Source organism: Quercus robur, chromosome 6 (genome assembly GCF_932294415.1).
Source record: "Quercus robur chromosome 6, dhQueRobu3.1, whole genome shotgun sequence".
Lineage (NCBI taxonomy): Eukaryota > Viridiplantae > Streptophyta > Magnoliopsida > Fagales > Fagaceae > Quercus > Quercus robur.
Window position 1 is genome coordinate 47,858,496 of NC_065539.1, and position 23,855 is coordinate 47,882,350.

At 34.0% G+C, this 23,855-nt stretch overlaps 1 protein-coding gene, 1 long non-coding RNA gene and 3 other non-coding genes across 6 annotated transcripts; 4 read left to right on the forward strand and 1 right to left on the reverse strand.

The window, feature by feature from the left end:
* Positions 1 to 793: 793 nt before the first annotated feature.
* Positions 794 to 4,422, forward strand: LOC126689159 (uncharacterized). 2 transcript variants are annotated; one of them, XM_050384212.1, is made up of 4 exons: positions 794 to 982; positions 1,092 to 1,246; positions 2,409 to 2,657; positions 3,923 to 4,422. In XM_050384212.1, exons 1-4 carry the CDS (start codon positions 919 to 921, stop codon positions 4,199 to 4,201), a joined length of 747 nt encoding a protein of 248 aa, XP_050240169.1. In that variant the 5' UTR covers positions 794 to 918; the 3' UTR covers positions 4,202 to 4,422. The 2 variants fall into 2 exon arrangements, with proteins under 2 accessions (XP_050240169.1, XP_050240168.1); XM_050384211.1 differs by having other exon boundaries at positions 796 to 982; positions 1,085 to 1,246.
* A 1,413-nt stretch (positions 4,423 to 5,835) lies between these two features.
* On the forward strand, positions 5,836 to 6,031 carry LOC126690637 (U2 spliceosomal RNA). The gene has a single exon (XR_007644684.1). It is a non-coding gene; the product is annotated as a U2 spliceosomal RNA (small nuclear RNA).
* Positions 6,032 to 18,386: 12,355 nt separating this feature from the next.
* Positions 18,387 to 18,582, forward strand: LOC126690653 (U2 spliceosomal RNA). Its single transcript, XR_007644698.1, has one exon. It is a non-coding gene; the product is annotated as a U2 spliceosomal RNA (small nuclear RNA).
* Positions 18,583 to 20,577: 1,995 nt separating this feature from the next.
* LOC126689160 (uncharacterized) lies at positions 20,578 to 22,189 on the reverse strand. The gene is made up of 2 exons (XR_007644436.1): positions 21,850 to 22,189; positions 20,578 to 20,963 (listed from the first exon to the last, which is right to left on the reverse strand). It is a non-coding gene; the product is annotated as an uncharacterized LOC126689160 (long non-coding RNA).
* A 347-nt stretch (positions 22,190 to 22,536) lies between these two features.
* On the forward strand, positions 22,537 to 22,731 carry LOC126690668 (U2 spliceosomal RNA). Its single transcript, XR_007644710.1, has one exon. It is a non-coding gene; the product is annotated as a U2 spliceosomal RNA (small nuclear RNA).
* Positions 22,732 to 23,855: the final 1,124 nt, after the last annotated feature.

The window sequence follows — 23,855 nt, forward strand, 5'->3', positions numbered from 1 at the left end:
AAACTAGAAAAAGTAAGGGTATGTTTGGTAACTATTTTTCCCCTTATTTTCTGTTTCCAAAAACAAATATTCTATTTTTGAGACTAAAAAGCTTGTTTGGTAACCCAAAATGAACGAAAAACAAAAACTGTTCTCAAAACTCAATTTATGGAAGAAACTGAAAATATGTAAAATACTGTTTTCAGTTTCTTATTTTCAAAAGTCAATGAAAACACGCATTTAATTTAATGAATTTATCTCATTTAATGAGTTAGTATTAAAGATTAAATCCTAGTAACAATATATTATAGTATTTTCTATTTTTTTCTTCAAATAACTTTTTTTTAAAAAAAATTTCAACTAACCAAACATGTTTTTACTTTAAAAAAATATAAGAAAATTGTTTTTTCTTTATATTTCCAAAAACAAGTTTTTGAAAATAGAAAATAAAAATAGTTACCAAATATAACCTAAAGTATTTTTAGTTTAGTTTAATTAAAAATTTGAGTAGATTTTTTTTTTTTTTTGAGTAGATTGATGTGAATGCTCTAAACAAGTTATTTTGCCTAGTCGGTGTATAAATCCATAAGATCATACATATATATATATATATATATATTAAAGCACATTATTCATTAATATAAATTTTTTTTGTTGAGAAATAATATTTTGATAAGAATTAAATAATTTAGTTATTATTATTTTTTCCCTTTATTGGTAAACACTGTCAGTGTCACGCTAACAGAAACTAGGATGTCGCGTGTACGATCCTTAACTATATAGTCGGCTCCTTTGCCCACTTCTTAACGCAAGCCTTCCGTTCCGAACATCCCGTTTGCCCTTCTGGCTCCCTTCACGTGTCACAATTCCATTGGATGATTCTCATTCCATTTATTCTCAATTTTCCAATTTCCCACCGCAGAAGAAAGCCATGAAGCAATGGGAGCGTGTCCAAACCTCGATCCCAGACGATATTGCCTTCAAAATTGCTTCACTACTTCAGGTTCATTTTTCAAGTCTCAAATTATTTTTCTTTTCAATTTTTTGAAAATATAATCATTTCATTTTTTAAATATTTTATTTTTATTTTATAAATTAATTGAAGGTATCAGATGTTTGTGCCTTGGGTAGTTGCTGTCGGTTATGGAGGGAGTTGTGGGGGTCTGATTCCATATGGGAGTCTCTAGCAAAGGAAAGATGGCCTTCTCTCACACTATTTCAGGCCTCTTCTTCTTCTTCCACTGTCATCAATGCCCCTATCTCCAAGGTTTCTCTACCTCAATTGTCCATGTTCCAATTTTATTTCTGGGTTTTTATTATTAGTATTATTCGATAATGAAAACATTCCTGTCCCAGTTTAATAATTTCATCATAATTGAGTTTTTTTTTTTTTTTTTTTTTCCTCTTATTGATTTTCCTCTTAGGAAATGATCTAATTTAATCATTTAACCATAATTTTAACACATGGGACAAGTTTGGTTCGTTAAGTGTGGAGTTTTTAAAATCATAACCATTTTATGATAAACTAGCCTCTTCGCAATAACTTAGAGGCTCTTCTAATTTTTTTTTTCCTTTCTAAGGAACAAAACTTTTCATTCATAATTTAATCATAACCATAATTCTAACACATGGGACAACTTTGGTTTATTAAGTGTGGAGTTGTTAAAATCATAACCATGTTATGATAAATAAGTCTGGACTCTAGACAGAACTTTTTTCACAAAATTGTTTAGGCAAGCTGTGGGTTAATTGACAATTTGCTAAGAATTTGTCACTTGGAATTCAAGTGATAGCCTGGTTGTAATGGCATCATTTGGGATGCGCATGTCTTCCTCTCCCACTATCTACCTAAAAATAAAAAATAAAAAAGAACTTGCCACGTTAGTTGTGAAAAAGATTATATATGTAGAACTACTCCATATTTAAACAAGCATTAATTGGTATTATTTTTGTTTCCAGATGTTGATGACATGACAAATTCTGAACCATTTAGACTTTTAAGAACTTAATGGTGGGCTTAACCTAGGATCTTTAGAAAATCCTAATTTGTTTATTAACTTGTGGTTTAAAATGTCATACTTTACCAAAGGTATATTTACTTTTTAGTGTTTGTGATTTCATTCTAAATGATACCTCATCCTTGGTTTGTTTGTTTGTTTTTTTTTTTTTTTGGGGGGGGGGGGGGGGGGGGGGTTGAAACAAAATCATATGATTTAATCATTAATGCCTTCTGATCATGATCAAGCTTTCTCATGCTTTTATGTTGGTTCTTGGGTAGTTTGAATAATGTCATATTAAATTGCAATCTCTTTGTTTTTTTTCTTTTGATTCTTGCTGCATCTCTTTCATACTTCCTATACATGGGTTGCACCCCTTTGGGCTCTTAATAAATATGTTTACTTATCCAAAAAGATGTAAAATTCCTGAAGGGATGGAAGGATTTTTACATAAAGAGGCACAAAGAGGTGGCAGGGAATGCTAATGCTGTTGCCAAGTTTGTGGAACTATGCTCACAGACTGAATCACTTGAGGTTGGAGACCATCTGAAAGCAATTGAAGACTTGTCGACCACACAGCTTGGTTTTAAGGATGTCCAAATGTTCCTGTTCAAACCTAAGTGCAATGTGCTGCTTAATTTGGTTGGCTTGCATTACTGCATACATTGGCTTGGAGTGCCGGTATTTACTCCTTGGCCTTTCCATTGTTCTGGATTGTTTAATTTCTATGTAATACTAATATGTTTATTTTCACATATGCGAACACCTGGTAATGTAAAGAGAACTGAGGGTATTTAACTTTATAAAGATATTTGGGTTCAAAATTGAATCCAAGTAGCCACCACTGTTGACCAATGCTATGTCTGGTAGGAACTAGAGTGAGAAAATACGGACTTGTCTTAACAACTTATGAGAACTTAAATATTTTCATGCTAGGTGGTTGGGTGTTTCAATGAAATACTGGGATAATATGTTGGGTATTACAAGTTGTGTGTTAGGATTATTTCACATTTCATGAGAAACCCTCCTCATATGGTTTTGATTGCATTGGCAACATAAAATGTATACCAGATAATCAGGTAATTTGGCTAAAAGAAAAAGGCATTCAAGGTTTTTTACCTCTAGTTTCAATATAAGTTTCAAAATTTTTAACTGATTTTGATTACTAGGCTTGTAATGTGCTTAAGATAAACTTGATGCGGGAGATGCAAGAAAATTATTATTTAATATTATTTATGTTTGCAAGTCAATTGTATTTTTATGTTTTAGGTCCTATTAGTTTATTGGTCTTTTAGTATTTTAATTTAGAAGTAAGGTTATTTTTGTAATAAGGCAATTAGGGTTTCTTAGCCAATTAGAACTATGGTTTAACAATCCTTTATAAGCAATCTATTGTACTTCTTGAGAGATAGTTGATATTTTGATAAATGAAAAAAAATGGCCATTTGGTCTTTCTTTGGTCTGGTGCTGATTCCAAGTCTACCCTAGGTGCTTACTCCTAGTGGTTTTTCCGCTTGGTGTTGACTCCAAGTAAGGCCTAGGTGCTGACTCCTAGGTCATATTTCTTTATTTTATTATTATTTCAGTTTTGTTCTGGTTGTCCTGCGTCAAAACTGCAAAAACCAAATCTTGAAGATTTAATGTTGAATACAGACCAAGCTTAACTCCATCTGGAGATTTGGATGTGGCAGAAAATCCATTTTAGTTATGGGCTCAAGCCCCTTTTAGTATATATAATGCTAAGAATTAATGAACCAAAAGATGCCAAGTTGGTCAGTTGCTTATCAAACTTAATGTACATGCTTGTGGTACATGCATTTCTATTTATATTCTTGCTTCAATCCTTGAGTACTATTCTGGTTATGTGATTCACACTTGCTAGCTTTAACTTTGGTTGGCCCAGATCCTGATTTTGATTTTGGTATGTTAAAACTCATAATTGATAGGGTGAGTATGTCAGTGAAGCACTTCAAAGTTGCAAGATTTCAGAGCGCCAGGTGTGTGTCAAATGGTGGAAGCTTGGCCGATGGTTTTATGGCTTTCGTATGCGGGATGAGTCTTATTCTCGTTGGGTCTCTCTGGCAGATCTTGCAATGGCCAAAGAACCAGAGGTTCTTGTAGTGCTTCAGCGAGGAGCTATTCATGAGGTTTTAAGGGTTCAGATATCTGTTGCTAATCCCACATGCACTCCCTGGTCTTGCCAAAGTACACAAACACAGAATTAGACAATGCAGCAATAAGCAGTTTCTTGTAAAGATTATTTCAAAGCAATCCTTGTGGTAATGGCATTAATGTATTTTGACTTCAAAAAAAAATGTTGTACCTGTGTATAAAGCACCCACTTCTGGGTAGGGGGGTAGGGATTTATGGAATTTGCTGTTTATGTATATCATCGTACTCGTAAGTGTATATATGATGTTCCCAATGTATGATTTGTTTGGACTAATGTGATTCTTAGTCTTTGTATATCAGTGGGGCTAGCTTTGATTCTAATGTTGGATAATCTCCTGTCATTGGTGAAGGTTTTTTTTTCTTGTTTCACCGACAAACCATAGCTTGAAGGTAGCAACAAGACTTAAGCTGATTTTTGGGGATTGGACGCTCATCTTATAAAATCTATGGAAAATAAAGTAGGAAAAAAAATTAGTTAAAATTTGCCATCTTTCTTGAGATCTTTGGGTTTGGATCTTTGGGTGAGCCTTGAGCCCAAGACGGCCTATGACTCAGATATTTGTTTCAGTCACACCATTCTAATCTGCAGATTGCTCTCTTAGCTTAACAACAATTAGTTATTTTGTAAGCCACAAGAAGAATTTTAGCAGAGTCCAATGCATCGAACAAATTTGTAAACCACAAGGGTCAGACTCACAAGCAATAATGAATTCAGTGCGTCGGTAAAGAAAGTAGACTAATGCTCTTAAAGGCAAGCCCATGTGTCAATGCAGAGAAGCTAAACCACTTAAATGATTATAAAAAACTGAAAAATGCTACCAGCAGGACTGTGTTATGTTACATGAAACACCTTATGACACTGTCCATTGTCGTTCACATATGATGCAGAGCTTGATGTAAATAAGAAAGAACCTTTCACATTTCCGGTTCAAAACAACTGTGGTAAAATAAGGTTATTACCGAACAAGGTTCAAGGCTGTGAAAGGCAGCAAGCAAAGAGGGCAACTGATGTAACGAGTTTGATGAAGAGCCCAAAGGAACCAAATGATTTCTGGCTATGTTACCATTCTTTGTTACAGCCACGGATATCAGTGTACAGTGTACCCGCACTGATTCGGCCTTGCTTTAGACATGAACGTTGCCAGCTACTTTTCAACAAATCAATAAATCCTAAAAGCCGATTGAATAAATGACTCATATTTTTGCTAGTGTAAAGTTGCGTTTGGATTGGGCTGATCCGTCTGTGTCTGCGTTTAGTTTGCTTCTTTTATTTATTTATTTTTTTCTTTTTTTCAGATTGTGGCTACTGTTCATGCACTGTTTAATGAACAGTAACCGCAAACTTTGACTTTTCAAACTTTTTTGGACCAATCAGTGCACATCGGTACTGTTTATGGACCCACAAATTTCATTTTTCAGCAACTTTTTTATTACAAATGGGTCCCACGGTACTATTTACACATTTAAAAATTATTTCGCTACAGTGTTTTTCAGTTTTCAGTTTCAATTTTCAGTTTTCAGCTGTATCCAAACGGACCCTAACTGTGTTCGGAACCTGCGACTCTGGGAGAGGAGATTCATATGTTTTCAACTATTCTTTTGAGTCATTATATCCCACATGGAATAAGTGAGAGAAGAGCAAAGCATAGAAATGTTATAAAATGAGAAGCAAGTAAACGTACAAAGCATACCTTTCTCGGCCTTTTGGCTAAGATCAAGTGTAGTATCTGTTCTTATCAGTTTAATATCTGATATGTGGCCCATCGGGTCACACGATATTAAATTTATTTCTTGAGGGGGAGAGCCCACCACAGTAGCTTGCTACTGGGGCTCTTAAGCGTCGCCCAAGCGTTGCACTAAAGCTCGGGCCTGGCGCACCCCACCAATTCTAGTCGAAGAATTTCATTGCGTGGAATTATTAGTTGGGCACTTCCGGAGTCCGTTGCGTTGGGCCTTAGTCCTTTGCTCTTTTGTTTATAAATGGGCCTTAATTTAAGTTAAAAAGCGCAATATAACTATCCCGTAAAAATGCAAGACAGATTCCATTCTGTTTGGGCCTTAATGCTTGGTTGGAGGTATGGATGAAAAAAATAGTAGAGAAAATGGTTGGGTGTTTGCCCCACCAAAACACAATCTTCCCAAATCGGAGAGAGAAAATTGCGCAAACAGTCTTCCCATATTGGAGAGAGAAAATTGTGCAAATAGTTTTGGACATCTTGTCCGTGTACTTGTGTTCATGGGACTGTTAAGTATTTTTTTAGCAAATTTTTTTTATTAAAATTGGGAGTCATGGTAATATTTATATATTTAAAAATTATTTTGTTACAGTATTTTTAATTTTCAATAATAAGTAATATCCAAATAAATCTATTTAAATTTTTTTTTTCTAACAGTGCTACTACCCTTTGTTTTCTACTCTTTTTATTTTTATTTTTTTTTAATTTTCTAACTGGATGTGACTGAGCCTTTGTTTCTAATTGCTTTTTTTTAATCTCCAATTTGTTTTTTCTTCAAAGAAAAATTGAATGGAAAATCAAACGAAAAATCAACTGAAAACCGAACCCAAAATCAACAAGAAATCAAACTAACTGCTAAAAAGTAAATTGAAAATAAAGTAAAAAATAAACAAAAAATCGAACCCAAAATCAACAAAAAAATCAAACTAAAAATCAATGAAAATCAAGCTAAACTTATAAACAGAAAAACCGAAATAAACCTTAATGAAAAACCATAAACCCAAACCCAACTCGTCAAGAGTCTCACGTACGCCATCATCGACGAATATAGAGTAGCCTTGTCACCATTGCTGTGTATAAAGGTCGGTGACAAAGTGAGAGCAAGCTCAGAGGAAATCTCTGTGTGTGGGTTTTGGATGAGAGGAGAGAGAGATAAGAGATCTGAAAGGCTGATGAGAGAGAGATGAGGGATCTGAGATGCGAGAGAGATGCAAAGAGTTGAGTTTGTGGGTTAGGGATGAGGGAGAGGTGGAGAGTTTGAGGGAGGAGAGGAGACGTGTTAGATGAGAGATATTTTAATAAAATAATAATAAAAAGAAGAATAAAAAATACTATTTATATAAAATAGAGTGTATAATAGATAATCTGATGTGGATATTTTTAAAAAGTAACCATGTAAAAAAAAAATATTATGTTAAAATAGATGGAAAATTTTAAATAAGTTGATGCAAATGCTCTAACCTCTAAAAATGCATAACTAATATAAATAAAAAATAAATTACACCATTCCCTAAAAATGCACAAAATCAGTGATATCCGGTGTGATGAAATGTTAAAAATATTTACTGCTTATGCAAATATGCACTATTAAAAATATTTTATTTTTTGGTGAGATAAAATACTTTTTTTCCCCTTTGTAAGAGGATGGGAATGCATGCATTATAAATTACTAACTGTTATTGGTTTATTGCCACCAAGATGGATCATGTATTGATAAATTACTAACTTTTATTGCCACCAAGATGGGTCCTGATCTGCTTGCTCAGCTTTTAGAAGAGCAATTCGAATTGCATCATGACACTAGACCATCAAATGAGTTACCTATTTCGGAAATAGGTAACTCGGAGATGCCTTAAAATCTGTCTAGACTGTTTTGCAACTTGGAGAATAGGTTACTTTAAATCTGTCTAAACTGTTTTGCAACTTGGAGATGCCTTAAAAGCAAAACAGTTTTGATGCCCAAAGGGAAAAATGATTTCAGGCCATGGTCTATTCTATAGCCACTTCAAATCCATGGATTTTAACCACATTGAAAAAGGCATTTGATTTGGATGTAACAAGTGTCAGATTGTGGTTGTGTTTGGCATTAGCTTATAAGCTAGCTTTTAGCTTTTAGTTTTTATGTACAGCTTTTTAAAATCTCACAGTTTTTCGCTTTTTCTCAAACTTTCAAAAAATTTCAAAGTACAAGTATACTTTAGCATACTTTCAGCAAAAAGTTTTAGTAAAAAAGTTGAATAAGCTATTTTCAAACAAACTCTGTATAACAATTAGTAAAATACTAAAATGTAACCAATTAGAATGGCCTAAAATTCCATTAGCATCAAGCAAGTGTAACGGTCACACATCTAAATGGTGATGCAAAACCATCAAAGTTTCTTCTGCTTTTGCTTAAAGTAGTCAGTACCTTAGGTATATTACATCTCATATAAAAGTTAAGAGTATTAGCATCTAGGCTTTTAAAACATTTTTCAATTTACACTTTAAAATTTTACTTTATCTATACCATACTATTTCACAACTTACCCAACATTCCATTTTTTATTTTAACATATAACTCACTAAAATAAAATAAAGAAATCTTTTTTCTTTCCTCTCACATCTCTGTCTTCCCTCTCTTCCTCTCTATCTTTCTCTCTAACAAACCCACCACCACCAGCAATCATCTACCACAAAACTCAACTCAACCACCAAACTCAGAACATCACCACTACCATTAAAACACTAAAAACCGAACCAACCAACACTAATCACTGAACCGCAACCAACCACCACCATCGAAACTAAAAACCCAAAACCAACCACAAACCACCACCAAGGAAAACTAGATTAAGGCAATTTCCATTGAAACTCAATTACCACCATGGAAATCACAACCCACACACCCAAATGCCAATCCATAGCCTAACCGCTGATCTATAACACCCAAAATTGAGCGAGAGAAAGAGAGAGATAGAGAAGAGAGAGTCAGATAGTGAGAGAGCTGAGAGAGTCGGAGAGTGAGAGGGACTGAGGGAGAGAGGTGAGAGAGAGGATAGAGTCAAAGAAGAGAGAAGAGAGACAGTAAATAAATATATTAATTTTTAAGTTTAACACCTAACTATAGTAAGTTGTAAAAGTAAGAACTTAGTGTAGCAAGGTTTTAATTTCTTTTAGCTATAAGAACCCGATGTAGTGGTAATTTGGTGTTTTGGGGTTTAAAACTAACTTTTTGGAGTTTTAACACTCCCAGTGCTCTAATAATGTGAGTCTGCATATATGATCTACTTTTATGTGAAAGAAAGGTACATCGAGTGAATTGAGTAATTTCCTATGCTCTTAGTATGAAAAATCTTGACCTCCAAATTAGTTTGGTGGAAAATTCTTCCAACTACTTGGTGATTGATAAAATCATCCACATGTATTTTAGTTTCAACTTATTTAGGGGGTCATGTGATTTGTTTAAATAATACATGTAAATTGTTTTATGAATGAAATTTTTGAATAGTTGTATGCATAGTTGTTAGTATCTATATTGCATAACTATGGTGATAAAGTTGAATAGGCAGGATGTTGAATATAATGAAAAATAATTATTATATTATTGTACTCATAAGCATTCACAATGGAAAATGTTATCTTATTCTATTTTACTATCCCAAAAAGCTACTTTATCAATTATACCATACCATTTTATAATATACCCAACATTCCAAAACTCTATTATTTTACCATTTTATTAAAATATTATTTTTTTCCAACAGACATTTTTTTACAGCACCATCAGTCATTCACAACAATCATTTCCAACGGTCATTCTTAATTAAAATATTATTATTTTGTTTTGGCATAGTGCTAAGTACCATCATACATTTATAATGATACTGTACTACTATGCCAAAAAAATTTACATTTTTTCATGTTTAGCCTTCCGGTTGTTGAGACAAATTGGGCTTGAATACTAAATTTTGGTTACATTTGACATATCCCTAACCCATTGCGAATGCTCTTAAGTGTATATATGATTTTCCTAATGTATTGATTTGTTTGGATTAGTTATTCTTAGTATTTGTACATCAGTGGGGCTAGCTTTTGTTCTAATGTTAATTAATCTCCCCTCTGTTTGGTGATGGCTTTTTCTTGTTTCACCGACAGACCGTAGCTTGAAGGCAGCAACAAGACTTTCTGAATTTTAGTGATTGGACACATTCATCTTATAAAATCTATGGAAAATAAAGTCGAAAAAAAAATTGTAGTTGAAAGGTCTCTGGGTGAACCTTGCTACTCAAATGAGGAGCTGGTGCTCATATACCCAGTCATGGTTCAACCCATTCTATTGTTTCCTGTCCCACACTGCTTAGATTATAGATTCTACATAAGTTTATAGTAGGCATCATGGGTGATTCTGCTTGCTGAGTTGAGTAGCGTCAAGTTGTGACCTGAGTAGGGGCATTAGATTGGTGGGATAATGACTTGGCTTTCCTGGCAGGGCCCTGTTTGTGCAATTACCTGGCCCGCCCGTTCCATGTTGTGAGATGGGCCTTGTAATTTGAGCGAAGGCTTGGGTTACTTGGTTCCTAAAGTGGAGGGTACTGCGTGAGGCTGGTTTCACAGAGCAGCGAAGACCTCACACTCTCAACAGTGGAAGGATAACGGGCCGGTGCACTACTGGTTCACATTGCTTGGGTGAGTTGGGCGCCTTACACCACCCCTTCTTTTTTTTTTTTTCCTTTTTTTTCCTTACACTTTTCCATCTTTATCTTTATTTTTTCACATTAGAAACTAAAGAAATTCTTGCATTTGAAATAATATCTAAAATTGATAATGGATTTGTAATCAAAGCATTACAAACCTATTGATTAAAATCTAAATCCAAATACTAAAAACTATTATTTAAACTCTCCTACTAAATGGGCTTTCATTGGTCTGATTCCTATAGGGAAAGAAGGTTGATTTTATCAAGCAAGTATAAACCTTTTAGAAAGCATAACTGTTAAATAAAACAATAGAAAAATTAAAGCTTTTGCTAACCACTAAATACAACTTATGGTAACCCACTATTAATCTTTTGTTTTGGTGAACCCCCTCAAATTTTCACCATCTATTGGAGAAAACTAAGCGCCATATGATAAAGACCACAAAAACTATTTCACTACATCACATAGGATAGATGTGGAAAATGGTGTGTAATGTAATCCAAGAATTGCTTTGGTTTCTAATGTGAAAAAATAAAGATAAAGATGGTAAAGTGTGGGCTTAGATAAAAAATATCAAGGGAAAAATGAAAAAAAGAAGGGGTGGTCTAATGAGCCCAACTCACTCAGGCAATGTGAACTAGTAATGTACTGGCCCGTAAAACTAAGTGCCATATGATAAAGACCACAAAAACTATTTCACTACACCACATAGGATGGATGTGGAAAATGGTGTGTAATGTAATCCCATAATTGCTTTAGTTTCTAATGTGAAAAAATAAAGATAAAGATGGAAAAGTGTGGGCTTAGATAAAAAAATATCTAGGAAAAAAAAAAAAAGGGCGGTGTAAGGAGTCAGGGGCGGCTTAATGTATTTGGGTGCCTAAGGTAAAAATTGAAATTGAGGCCTTTTATATATTTGTTTTAACTATCTTATTTCAGATGCAAAATTACTACTATTTAACATGAACCACGTAGATTTTTTTTTGAAAGTCTATAGACAATAAATTTGATAAAACTTTTCACACCTATTAATGTGACAGATTGATAATTCGATAGTGATAAGTAAAAAAGTAATGTTAGTGGTGGACTTAAATAAAAACTAGTAAAAATTTGTCAACTCAATTTGTGAAAAATGTTGTATTTTTTTTTTTTTTTTTGTATTGCTTTTTTTTTAGAAGTGTATATTCATAATATTTTCATAACAAATCTTAGGTGTTAATTTGTTCTTGATTCTAATTTGAACTCATCACTGAAATTAATTTTTTATCATTAATAATACCCTGTAACAACCTGTCTCTTAGGATTTATTTTGAAAGTGTTGTGAAAAATGACGTCGACGTAACATTTTTTTTCTTTTTTTTCATTTGATAAAAAAATATTATTTTATTCATTGGTTAATACTTGGACTTAATTAATACTATTATAATATTTTTTTTAAACCCTATTAATTAAAATTTTGGGGCCTTTTTTCTACTTGGGGCCTTAGGTGACTGCATTAGTTGCTTTATATATAGAGCCGGCACTGTAAGGAGCCCAACTCACCCAGGCAATGTGAACTAGTAATCCAAACAAGGTGTTTGGATTTATTCACATGTCCAAATCCAGATATCCAAATGCACCCTTGTATGTTATTCAGTTATTATTATATTAACAAGCGATACATTCAACTTTAGGCTCATTTTCTGCCTTTCCAAAGATAAATTATAGTGTCCTTTCCCCTTGAGATTATTCTCTTCTTTTATATTTTCAATTAAGCAAAAAAAAAAAAAAAAAAAAATCTTGCCAGAGGGAAATTCACTTCAAAGTTCAAATCCTTTAAAGCCTAGTTCTTTGCAGTTCCAACTTGCCAATAGTATCCAAGTTCACTTCATCTGGACCATTTGCAATTCGTAATGTTCTTGCTGTGGCCCAAAGATGTGCCAGAACGGTATTAGAAGATAAACCAGCTCCACCATGCACTTGTTATTGGAGTATGTGTGTTTCAAATACTTAACCTTTGCTTTATGTCCCACATTGGTTAGGAATAAACCTTATTATAAGTTTATAAGCCTTTGCATATCTTCGGAGTCTCCGCCTCTCTCAACTGCTTTAGGACTTTGAGTTTTCTGATACGATGTAGTGCGGTGCATATCGGGTATAATATTTGGGCGCTTGGCTTTCAGTTCAGCCTTTCTCTTCATTTTATTTGTCCAATGGGCCTGCCTCCTGCCTGGACGTTTCACTTTGTTTGGGCCTTCAATTTTTTTTTTTAATAAAGCCTGCGTTTTTTTTTTTTTGGGGGGGGGGGTGTATAGATAATAGATACAATTTGTTTTGGTGTTTATTTTTTTGTGGGTTTTGTCAATAAGTCTCGTGTTATGGCTGTGCTTAAATTTTTGTTATGCTTGTGCTTAACTTTTTTTTTTTTTAATTTTAATCTTGTGTTTATATATATATATTAATTAGTGGTAATATATTGAATAATTCTTTATTTATGCAAGTTGAGATTGCTAAAAGCTTGTTATTGTTCGGTGAAACTACAACAATACTTTTTATATAAATCAGGTTCTATTTCTCATTTGCTCTACACTTAAAAGTTATTTTTTATTTTAGTCTTTATAAATATATTGTTTTATTAGAAATGTCTACTAAAAAATATGCATATGGATATGAAAAACTAAAAAAAAAAAAAAAATTAATTGAGTCTCAAAAAGGATCAATGGATAAATTTGTTTTAAGTAATAAAAAAAATATAACACAAAATTTAGATGAAAATATCACAAATGAGCAAGAAATTCACCAAAAAGAGTTAGAAAATAATAAAATGATACAATTGCAAGATAACAATGATACAATTGCAAGATAATGAAATGATATGATTGAAAAAGAGATGTTAGAAGAACTTGAATACAAAAATTTAATTAGTCAATTTGCATTTCAAAATGCAAGAAAAATAGATTTTAAATGAAATATATTATAATATAAAAATATTAAATAAAAATTAATTTAATTAATATATAAGTATAAAAAAAAAGCCACATTTTTAGTTTTCGCCTAAGACCCCAAAATGTCTAGGGTCGGCTCTGGTTAGATGATTGCTTGGACTTGGGCTTGGGTTTGTTATATCTTTCTCACTGCTTCCTAGCCTCTTACTTCCGCCACTCTCCCTCTATTTAGCTCTAAATTTTCTGCTCATCTCCACAAAATTTTAGCTTTTAATATTTAGTTTTAAGGAAAGGCTATTAAAGTTGTTCTTAGTTCTTCTTGCTTGAGTGTGTGATCAACTTGAAGAAACCATTATAGTCTAATCCTAGGGGGTTGTCCGGCCAAGAGAGCCATTCGCACCAAATTCTACTCCAGGTAGCACGAATCAACCTTTAAGGACAATGCATTTTGCGTGATTCTATAGTTTGTGAGATCTTTTTAACTCTATCTATTTATTTTTGCCATTGCTAATTTTTTAGGGTTTGTATTGTTGAATCAAAACTTGTTTATTTTCCAACACTTGCATCACCATCTCAAGCACCTTCAATGCCATGTTTGGGGCTGCTACCTGCTCCACATACAACCAGACCATTTTAAAAGAGAATTCAGCAACAAAATAACCGTAAGCCAAGATTGGATTCCGGCCCTTCATATTACAAACAACAATAATTATCAAAAAAAAAAAAAATTACAACCAACAATTTACCTTGGCCATTGCAATAATCCCACGGGCCTTTTTGTTTCCAAGCTTATCAAGTTGGTCAGCTGCTTGCAAAACCAGCAATCTGGCTTTCTCTAGCTCTATCCGACATTGAATCAAAGAGCAAATATAAGAAGACTGCTATAATACTGCAGCTATGAGGTGAATCTAAAATATAAGGATTCAAGGTGGACCACTAGTTCAGCAAAAGTACTTCTAGTTCTTGTATTATTGATTTAGCTTACATTATTATTTCAGATTTTGTGATGCGTAGCAACATAAAAATTTTCAATTTTCTGTAATAGATTTTACCTTTGCAATATCTGAAATAAATGAACCTTGTTCTGCAATCAACTTTCCAAACACTCTTTTACTAGGAGCCCTCTGAGCCATCATCTGCATGCCACGCTCAGCAGCACCAATCAGTCTCATGCAGTGGTGCAGCCTTCCCGGTCCTAGCCTACCCTGCAAGTAACTCAGTACCAAATATAAGATATCCATGTTGGTACACCAAGAAGCAGGTCAATAAATGTCACGTAAACTCCTCAAAAAACACAACCATCAATCAAATTATCACATCTGCGCCAGGGGATGAGTTGGGTTCCTACCTGGTTTTAATCCTACATATGACCAGTAACAATCATTTCTACTTTCAGCATATGAATGTCAGAAACAAAACTTTTTTCTTCTTCTTGGTTTAAGACCAAGAAGCTTGCTGCACTTACACTGATATGCAGTATAAAAACAGAGAAAACTGTTGATGTTTATGGAAATTTTTAGAAGTTTCAACATTCCCTGGGAAATGCAATTTGTTGTGAAATATATGGAAGACAAATAAATTTGAAAAACCACTGTTTCATGTTGCCAAGACCTTAAATGTGGAGGCCTTGGGTTTGACCATGAGAGGGGAAACCCCCCCTCAACCAAAAAACACACACAAATTCATAATGCACTAGGGAAGGCGTTGAACAACTTTACTTGGGCAATCTCAAATCCACGTCCTTCTCCATAATAGAATGTTCTTTGCTGGCACATGTACATTGACAAATGATACTTCTGCATGCCCATGAGGTGCATCATCAAAGCCAAATACCATTAGGGGTCTCTTTATGTGTACACCAGGAGTATGGGTATCCACTATGATCATAGACTGCTGTTTATGCTTAGCGGCAGTGAAGTCAGTTTTTCCCTGTATATTGTTCAGATAACATTCCTTTACTACATGAATGGAAGGACTTTTCATGCTATGCCAAACAAGAACTAACCATGAGTCCATGACTATGAGAATTTTGCACCTTGGATCCATGGCCCCACTTGTCCACCACTTCGTCCCATTAATGACATATGTATCTCCTTCTCTGCACATGGATTTAACAAGCAGTCATACATAAATTGCAAGCAGAAGCTCTGACAAAAATTGGCGTGTGCCACATATAGTTCTATCCCATATGTCCACAGAAGAAGTTTGGATGACTATTGGGAGACGCAGTCCCTGTACTTCACTTGAAAAAAATGATTTTGATAAACAGAATACTCCCTTTACAAAGGTGCTGCACACTACCTTTTAATAGAACACTCAATATTGGTAGCATCAGAAGATGCAACTTGTGGTTCTGTCACTGCAAATCCAGACCGGATCTTACTGTTGAGTAAAGGTATAAGCCATTTATGTAGCTGTTCTTTATTTCCATAACGCAACAATACCTAAAATGAAAAGGAATTTTTAAAAAAAAAGTTAAATACTCTTATTCAAAAGAAAAAATAGATCGAATACACACTATATGCATTGGCCTATTCCTAAAGACAGACACTCCCAAACTCAGAAAGTCTAGGAAGTCGAAAGGAAAAAGAATTGTTGCAACCAGATCAAGCAAAACATGCATTGTAGGTAGCATTCATATTTTGCAAGAAAATTTAAAACCATATCAATAATTTTTTTTTCTTGATAAGTAAGAAAAATTTATTGAAAAAAAGACTACTTTATGCAGAAGGTCACAAAGCAGCCAAATAATACAAAAAGGTAACAAAAACTATGTACAAGAAAGAAGAGAGTCTATAGACATTAAGAGGGAATCACTAGTTGTAAGTCTCCAAGTCCAAGACCAGTCAGTTGAAGAGCCGACAAAAGAGGCAAGAAGTTGATTTGCCGAGCTCTCCACATCTTCAAACATGCAGTTATTGTGTTCCCTCCAAATGCACCATATCAAACATAACGGTGTCAAATTCCAATATGAAATGAGAGTTTCCCCAACCAATTCTACCATCCAAAAAGAAGATCTAGCATACTTCTTGGTAAAACCCAAGTAAGCCAATCCTCTAATAATGCGTGTCTGCATATGGATCTACATTTATGTGAAAGAAAGGTACACCGAGTAAATTGAATAATTACCCATGCTCTTGGTATGAAAAATCTTTACCTCCAAATTAGTTCAGTGGAAAATTCTTCCAACTACTTGGGAATTGATAAAACTATCCACGTATATTTTAGTTATGACTTATTTAATAAGTCATGTGATTTGTTTAAATAATACATGTAAATTGTTTTATGAATGAAATTTCTGAATACTTGAATACATAGTTGTTAGTATCTATGTTGCATAGCTATGGTGATAAAGTTGAATAGGCAAGATAATGAATATAATGAAAAAGAAATTATTATATTATCGTACTCATAAGTGTATAAATGATTTTCCTAATGTATTGATTTGTTTGGACTAGTGATTCTTAGTATTTGTACATCAGTGGGGCTACCTTTTGTTCTAATGTTAATTAATCTCCTCTGTTTGGTGATGGTTTTTTCTTGTTTCACCGACAGACCGTTGCCTGAAGGCAGCACCAAGACTTTCTGAATTTTGGTGATTGGACACACTCATCTTATAAAATCGATGGAAAATAAAGTAGAAAAAAAATAATTGTAGTTGGAATTTGCAATTATTCTTGAGATCTCTGGGTGAACCTTTAGCCCAAGACGGGCTATGACTCCAATTTTGGTTTCAGCCACACCATTCTATTCTGCTGACTGCTCTCTTAGCTTACAACAATTAGTCATTTAGTAAAGCCACAAGAAGAATTATAACACTGTCCAATGCATCAAACATATTTGTAGACCACAACCGGTCACGGACTCACACAAGGCAAGTTAGGCAACATGGGTAATGCATTCAGCGCGTTAGTAAAGAAAGTAGACCAATGTTCTTGAAGGCAAGCTCATGTGTGAATGCAGAGAAACTAAACCACTTCAATGATTATAAGACTAAAAATGCCACAACTTCAATGATTATAAGACTGAAAAATGCCACACGCAGGACAATGTGTTCTGTTACATGAAACACCTTATGACATGGTCCATTGTCATTCACATATGATGCAGAGCTTGATGTAAATAAGAAAAAACCTTTCACCATTCCAGTTCAAAGCAGCTGTGGTAAAATTGGAAGAGGAGATTCCTGTGTTTTTTACTCTTCTTGCAAAAATTAGAATAAATTTTTTTAAACAAGATAAAAAAAAGAAAAAAAAAGGAAAGAAAAAGAAAGTAGAAGTATGCCCTGGCCCCTTGTCTCTGAAAATTCAACCTGAACTCCAATTTTGTTTCCATGGGATACTGATAGTATTAGAAAAATTATGGCCGTTTGGTAATACTATTTTAATAATGTTGTTTGTATTTTTTGAAAATATGTGTGGGTGAAAAAGTGTGTAGAAATACATGTAATGTTATTTAAAAACTGAAAAATGTTGTTTAAATACATATATCAAACACTTTTTATTTTATTTTTATTTATAGCATTTTTGTACTTCATATTACTTTCAGCTAAAAAAAAAAAGTCTTTTATTAGGCTCAGTTAAAACAGTTTCTGGGCAAGCAAAGAGTGTAGACGACTGTGATGAGATCTAAATCTAAGAACTAAATTAGAAGATAAGTAATGAAAGAAATTGAAAGACAAGCAAGAAGACGTGGCATCAAGATTCAAGCAGCGAATAACGTAAATGTGGAAAGCGGAATGCGAGATCAAAATACAACGGCGTTGGGAGTGTGTGTGTGAGATTAGAAGAGGGTCGTATGTTCTTTAGTTTTCTTTTGAGTCTATATGTCCCACATCGTTAAGTGAGAAAAGAGAGAGGCATAGACGAGTTATAAAAGCAGAAGGACGGCAAAATACAACTCATACCTTTCTCGGCCTTTTGGCTAAGATCAAGTGTAGTATCTGTTCTTATCAGTTTAATATCTGATATGTGGGTCATCGGCCCACACGATATTAAATTTATTTCTTGAGGGGGAGAGTCCGCCACAGTAGCTTGCTACTGGGGCTCTCAAACGTCGCCCAAGCGTTGCACTAAAGCTCGGGCCTGGCGCACCCCACCAATTCTAGTAAAAGATTTATTTTGAAAAATTAAATGGGTTCCTGTTCGGTTATACCTTGGGCTTTGGTCTATTGGATGTTCTTATTTTGGGCGAGGATGGTCGGTGAATACTGTTTCTCATATTATTGGGGATTTCAGCCGTTAGCGTGCGTGCACGGACTACGGAAGTAAAAAACAAATGAAATAATTCTCTGTTGTCTTTAACTTAATGCGTAAAAAATAGAGTACTTATTCACGAACTTATAAAATAAATTATAGAGCGATAAATTATAGATCACTTTGAATTTTGATATATAGGAAAAAAATAGATTGTGCTTGTTCACTAACTTAGTGGTTTTTTCTTTCTCAAAAAAAAAAAAAAAAAAACTTAGTGGTTAAATTGCATCATACATCTAAATGGTGATGCAAGACCACAAAAGTTCCTACTGCTTTTGCTGAAATTATTCAGTACCTCAGCTATATTAATCTCACAATAATGTGAGTTTGCACATTAATGTGAGTTTGCACATGGGATTACATTTATGTGAAAGAAAGGTATATCAATGAATTCAATAATTTCTCATGCTCTTGGTATGAAAAATCTTATCTTCAAATTAATTTGGAAGAAAATTCTTTTGATTGGAAATTGATAAAACCATTCTCATGTATTTTTTTAGTTACATGTTATATTGATTTTAGCTCCATTACTATGTTCATAATTGTACTTCTATATGAAAGATAACAAGCTTGAAGCTTTAACAATGGCGGATTGAGAGAAAAAAAATGATGAATCAAGAAAAGATTTCTATTCAAGCTTGTTAAATGAACACTACATACACATCATCTATTTATATCTTACAAAGAATGGTAACCGCCCTGGAAGCTTCTTGAATGTTCTAATCTAACCACTTGTAACAGACTCCTACTAAAACTGACTGAAGATTACAGCTGTACATCTTAGATAAATATCTACAAATATCTACTCTATTCATAATTGAACCCAGGAGAGGAGAAACAGAGCATGTCTTGAATATGTGAAGAGGGAAAGGCCTTTGATCAAAACGGCACCGTCTGGTTTAAAGGTTTAATGTGACACGCGTGTATAAATGTAAAACGACATCGTGTCTCATTAAAGTAAAACACTGTTTTAACTCTTCACAAGTAGCCGTTGCAAAACTAACCGTTATGCTTTTGAGTCTTCAACCTCTGTTTCTTCAGCTTCTGTAATACTACTTTCATCCTACTTGTTTTACTATTTGTTCTGGTGGTACCGTCTATTCTAAATATTGCCCAACGACTATGTTTAGATTAAGATAGTCATTCGCTATATATTCATAATTGTACTTCTATATTCCAAATTCTTCCTAACTTTCATCCTACTTGTTTTACTGTTTGTTCTATCGTTTTAATATATATTGTCATACATCACTCATTGGGCCACATTTTTTTCAATTGGACCAAATTTCAAGGCTGTTTGTTCTTTGCTTAAAAAAAAAAAAAAAAAAAAAGCTATTTGTTCTTTAAGCTCCATTTGGTACCAAAAGGTCATTTTGGTTAAGGCTAAATTGAATGACAAAAAAAACAAAAATACAGAATTTCATTCCATTAGGTACTACTGGCCACTGGGATGTCTCGCACAAGAAGAATATTATCACATTTCCAATACATCCAACAATTTGTAAACCACACCTGGTCTAGTAGCTAACTTGGGTAATGCATTCAGTGCGTTATAACTTATAACAGAAAGTAGACCAAGGTTCTTAAAAAGGCAAGCCCATATGTCTTCAGAGGACCAAAAGCACTTTTATAAGAACAGAATAATGCTACAGCAAAACAATGGACGGTCATGAGTCTTTCGGGTACAACTATAAATTAACTGAGTAGTTTATAAACATCTCGTTTTTGGTTTGAGAAAATGTTTATTTATATTCATTTTATTTAATAAACAAATTAAGCTTAATCACAGATATAGGATCAACTATTAAATGAGCTGCAAAAACATATATTCTTGAACAAACTTGAGAATATGAGACTTGATTTGAGTATATATATAATAGTAATATCATAAACGTTTATCAAATAAAGTCATCATTTTTGGTGCTGAAATTGTGTTTAATTTGCTCAGCTTTGTAATACGAAGTTATGTTTTTGCCTTATTGAGTTGGACTGTGTACTAAGCAGGCTGGCTGCATTGAACCGTGATGGCGAAGGTTCTTTCTCAAGTGATCAGATTATATCATGTGAAAACCTGTTATTACCATGACTAAGTGAGCGATCATAGTAGATAGTAGTAGCTATTCAAAACGATGTTCTTCAATGAGTTGGGACCATTTATTGTGTATTTTTGATTCGTTGGTGAAGTTTTGATGTTCAGCTTTCATCACATTGCCTTTGTTTGTGCCTGCAAATCATAGCAGTCTTAGAAGCATCATGTTCCAGGTTTAAGGCTGTGAAAGGAAACAAAGCCAAGGGGGCAACACATTCGTATGTTTTTTTAGTTTTCTTGAGTCATTATGTCCCACATGGACAGGGACGAACGCAGGATTTTAAGCTAGGGGGGCCGGAAAAAAAAAATTTTCAAATACGCATCTATATAGTATTAATAAACTATCAACCAAGACAAAAACCCAAAAATCATTGTTTCTTAATATATTAAGATACAATCTACTAACAAAAACAAAAGACACGAAACACTATTGTTTCTTTATACAATCATCTATGAAAAGGGAATTCGACACTCTTTCAAATTTTCAAAATCATCTACTATTGAATCCAAACTAAATGTCGAAACTTTATCCTTTTCAATGTATAACATCAAAGAGTCTGTCAAAAAATCATTTGAATCCCACTTTCTAATTCTGACCCACTAACCCAAATACCCAATGAATCCCACTACAGACACAGACACTACTAACAAAAACTTTTTTTAACTTTACCTTCTTATTTTTTCTGTCACTTGTCCGTTGCCCAACTCCACTTTTCCCTATTATTATGCCCAACTACCAGTCAACAAAGAAAAAACTATCTGACTATCTCTACAAACTCTACTCTCTCTATCTATCTCTTTTATCTATATAATGCAAGAGTCACAAAGCCAAAAAACCCAAAAAAAAAACACCACAAGCAGCAGCCGCAGCACAAATTCAATTCACAATCACCAAATCAGTTCAATTCATCACTTATCAGTAAAAACACAAACATGAAACACCACAAGTCCACAAGGCACAAACACAGTTTCTTTGATTCTCAGATCACAAGGTTTTGAAGGAAAAGATAAGAGTAAATACCTGTGAACTGTGAAGGCTCGAAGCTGGGCTAGCTAGGTAGATCGAGCAACGGCAACCGGCGGCGGCAAGTGGGTCTTGTCTCGCATGGCGGCGTGGGTCTCGCTCTCGTTGGCGTGGGTACTGCCGTACTAGACTGGGTTTTGCACTCTCTTGCTCTCTGTCTCTCTCCATCACAGCGACACAACTTTTTGTCTCTCTCCGTCACAGCGACACGGGCCTCTAAATTTGATCAAGATGGCTTAGATGGGTCTCTGTACTCTCTATCTCTATCTCTATCTCTGTCTTGTAGCTCTCGCCTCTCACTTTCCTTTCTTTCTTTTTTTTCTTTTTTTTTCTTTTTTTTTTTCCTTTGTTTTTTGCTTTCTCCATTTGGTTTTGGATTGCTGAGAGCTGAGTTTTTTAATTATTTTTAGATTGACATGGGTCGTGGGCTCTACTCTAAGCTGGCTGGATGATGGGCTAGGGGAAGGGGTTCATGATTTTTGGGAGGGGGGCTGGAGCTAAAATCTCAAGGGGGCCCAAGCCCCCTTTTTTTTTTTTGGGAAAATTTTACTTGCTAAAAAATTTTTTTTTTGGGCCTAGGCCCCCTTAGCCCTCTACCTAGGTCCGTCCTTACACATGGAGTAAGTGAGAGAAGAGCAAAGCATAGACGATTGATAAAAAAAGAAACAAGTAGCGTTACAATTCATACCTTTCTCGGCCTTTTGGCTAAGATCAAGTGTAGTACCTGTTTTTATCAGGTTAATATCTGATATGTGGCCCATCGGGTCACACGATATTAAATTTATTTCTTGAGGGGGAGAGTCCACCACAGTACTTGCTACTGGGGCTCTTGAGCGTCGCCTAAGTGTTGCACTATTGCTTGGGCCTGGCGCACCCCACCAATTCTAGTCAAAAAATTAATTTTCATAAGATGTTGTCTGAAGTTATTTTCTCTAGGGGCCAGCGTATGGATCGATATCTTTGGTCTATTTACTGCACTAATTACTCATTTTTGTGTAACATATTTTATGCAATATATTTTTTTTTTTTATTCTTTCAAATTTAATTGATATGGGTGATCGTTGGGGTAAATATATACTAACTTAGTGCTGAGACTCTAATCTACAGTTGACAATGTTTGAATTGATAATAAACTAAATTTGGTTATTTATTTATTTATAAAGAAAGTTTTAACTTATGGTGTCCGTTCTTGATGATAGTTTTTTATCATCAAACCAATCAGTTTTTGGTGTAGACATCAATTAGTTTTTGGTGTAAATGAAAATTGAATCTCAAATCTCTTATACAGCTATCAGAAACTTTATCAGTACTAAATTTGGTATTAACTGAACTGTGGATTGATCTAAGCACTATTTACTTTACCATAGATAATATTCATTGATGATGCAATAATAACACTTAAACCATATATAACATTCATGGATATTGCATGTAACTTATAAAAGCAAGATAGAAATTAGATAATACTATTCACTAAAAAAAAATGCACCAAAAAAAAATGCACAAAAAACAATGATATCTGGCACTACGTATGCAAATATGCACCGTAGAAAGTAGCAACATTTAGGCCATGTTTAGTTTGTTATGTTTTCATTACTCATCACCCGAAAATTGTGGGGCCACTAGTGCAATTTTCGTTTAGTTTGAGAACAAGTTTTTTGTGTTTTCAGATTTTAAAGTTATGAGTTAAGACATTTTAGTAAATACACAAGTTATGAGACCCATCATAAGGCCTTGTCACACTCACATGACAAACCAACTCTCTTTTTCTTGTCTTTTTTATTTTCTTTCTTCTTCAATTCACTCCTCTCTCTCTTTTTTTTTCTACACTTCGCATTTGCCTTTCTTCTTTTCTCTTTTTTCTTTCTTCTCATTACTCTCATATTTTAATGGTATTGGTCTCTTTTTTGTTTATTGAATTAACCCAAATATTACATATTAGAGAAAATTGGAAACACAAACACATGTACTGATCAAACCTAGAAATACAAACCCATAACCAT

What these genes read in the sequence shown, in the direction of transcription:
- LOC126689159 (XM_050384211.1), top strand. Translation starts at nt 911, where the DNA reads ATGAAGCAATGGGAGCGTGTCCAAACCTCGATCCCAGACGATATTGCC. An exon ending in AAATTGCTTCACTACTTCAG is followed by an intron (nt 983 to 1,084) that starts GTTCATTTTTCA and finishes AATTAATTGAAG; the next exon opens with GTATCAGATGTTTGTGCCTT. An exon ending in TACATTGGCTTGGAGTGCCG is followed by an intron (nt 2,658 to 3,922) that starts GTATTTACTCCT and finishes CATAATTGATAG; the next exon opens with GGTGAGTATGTCAGTGAAGC.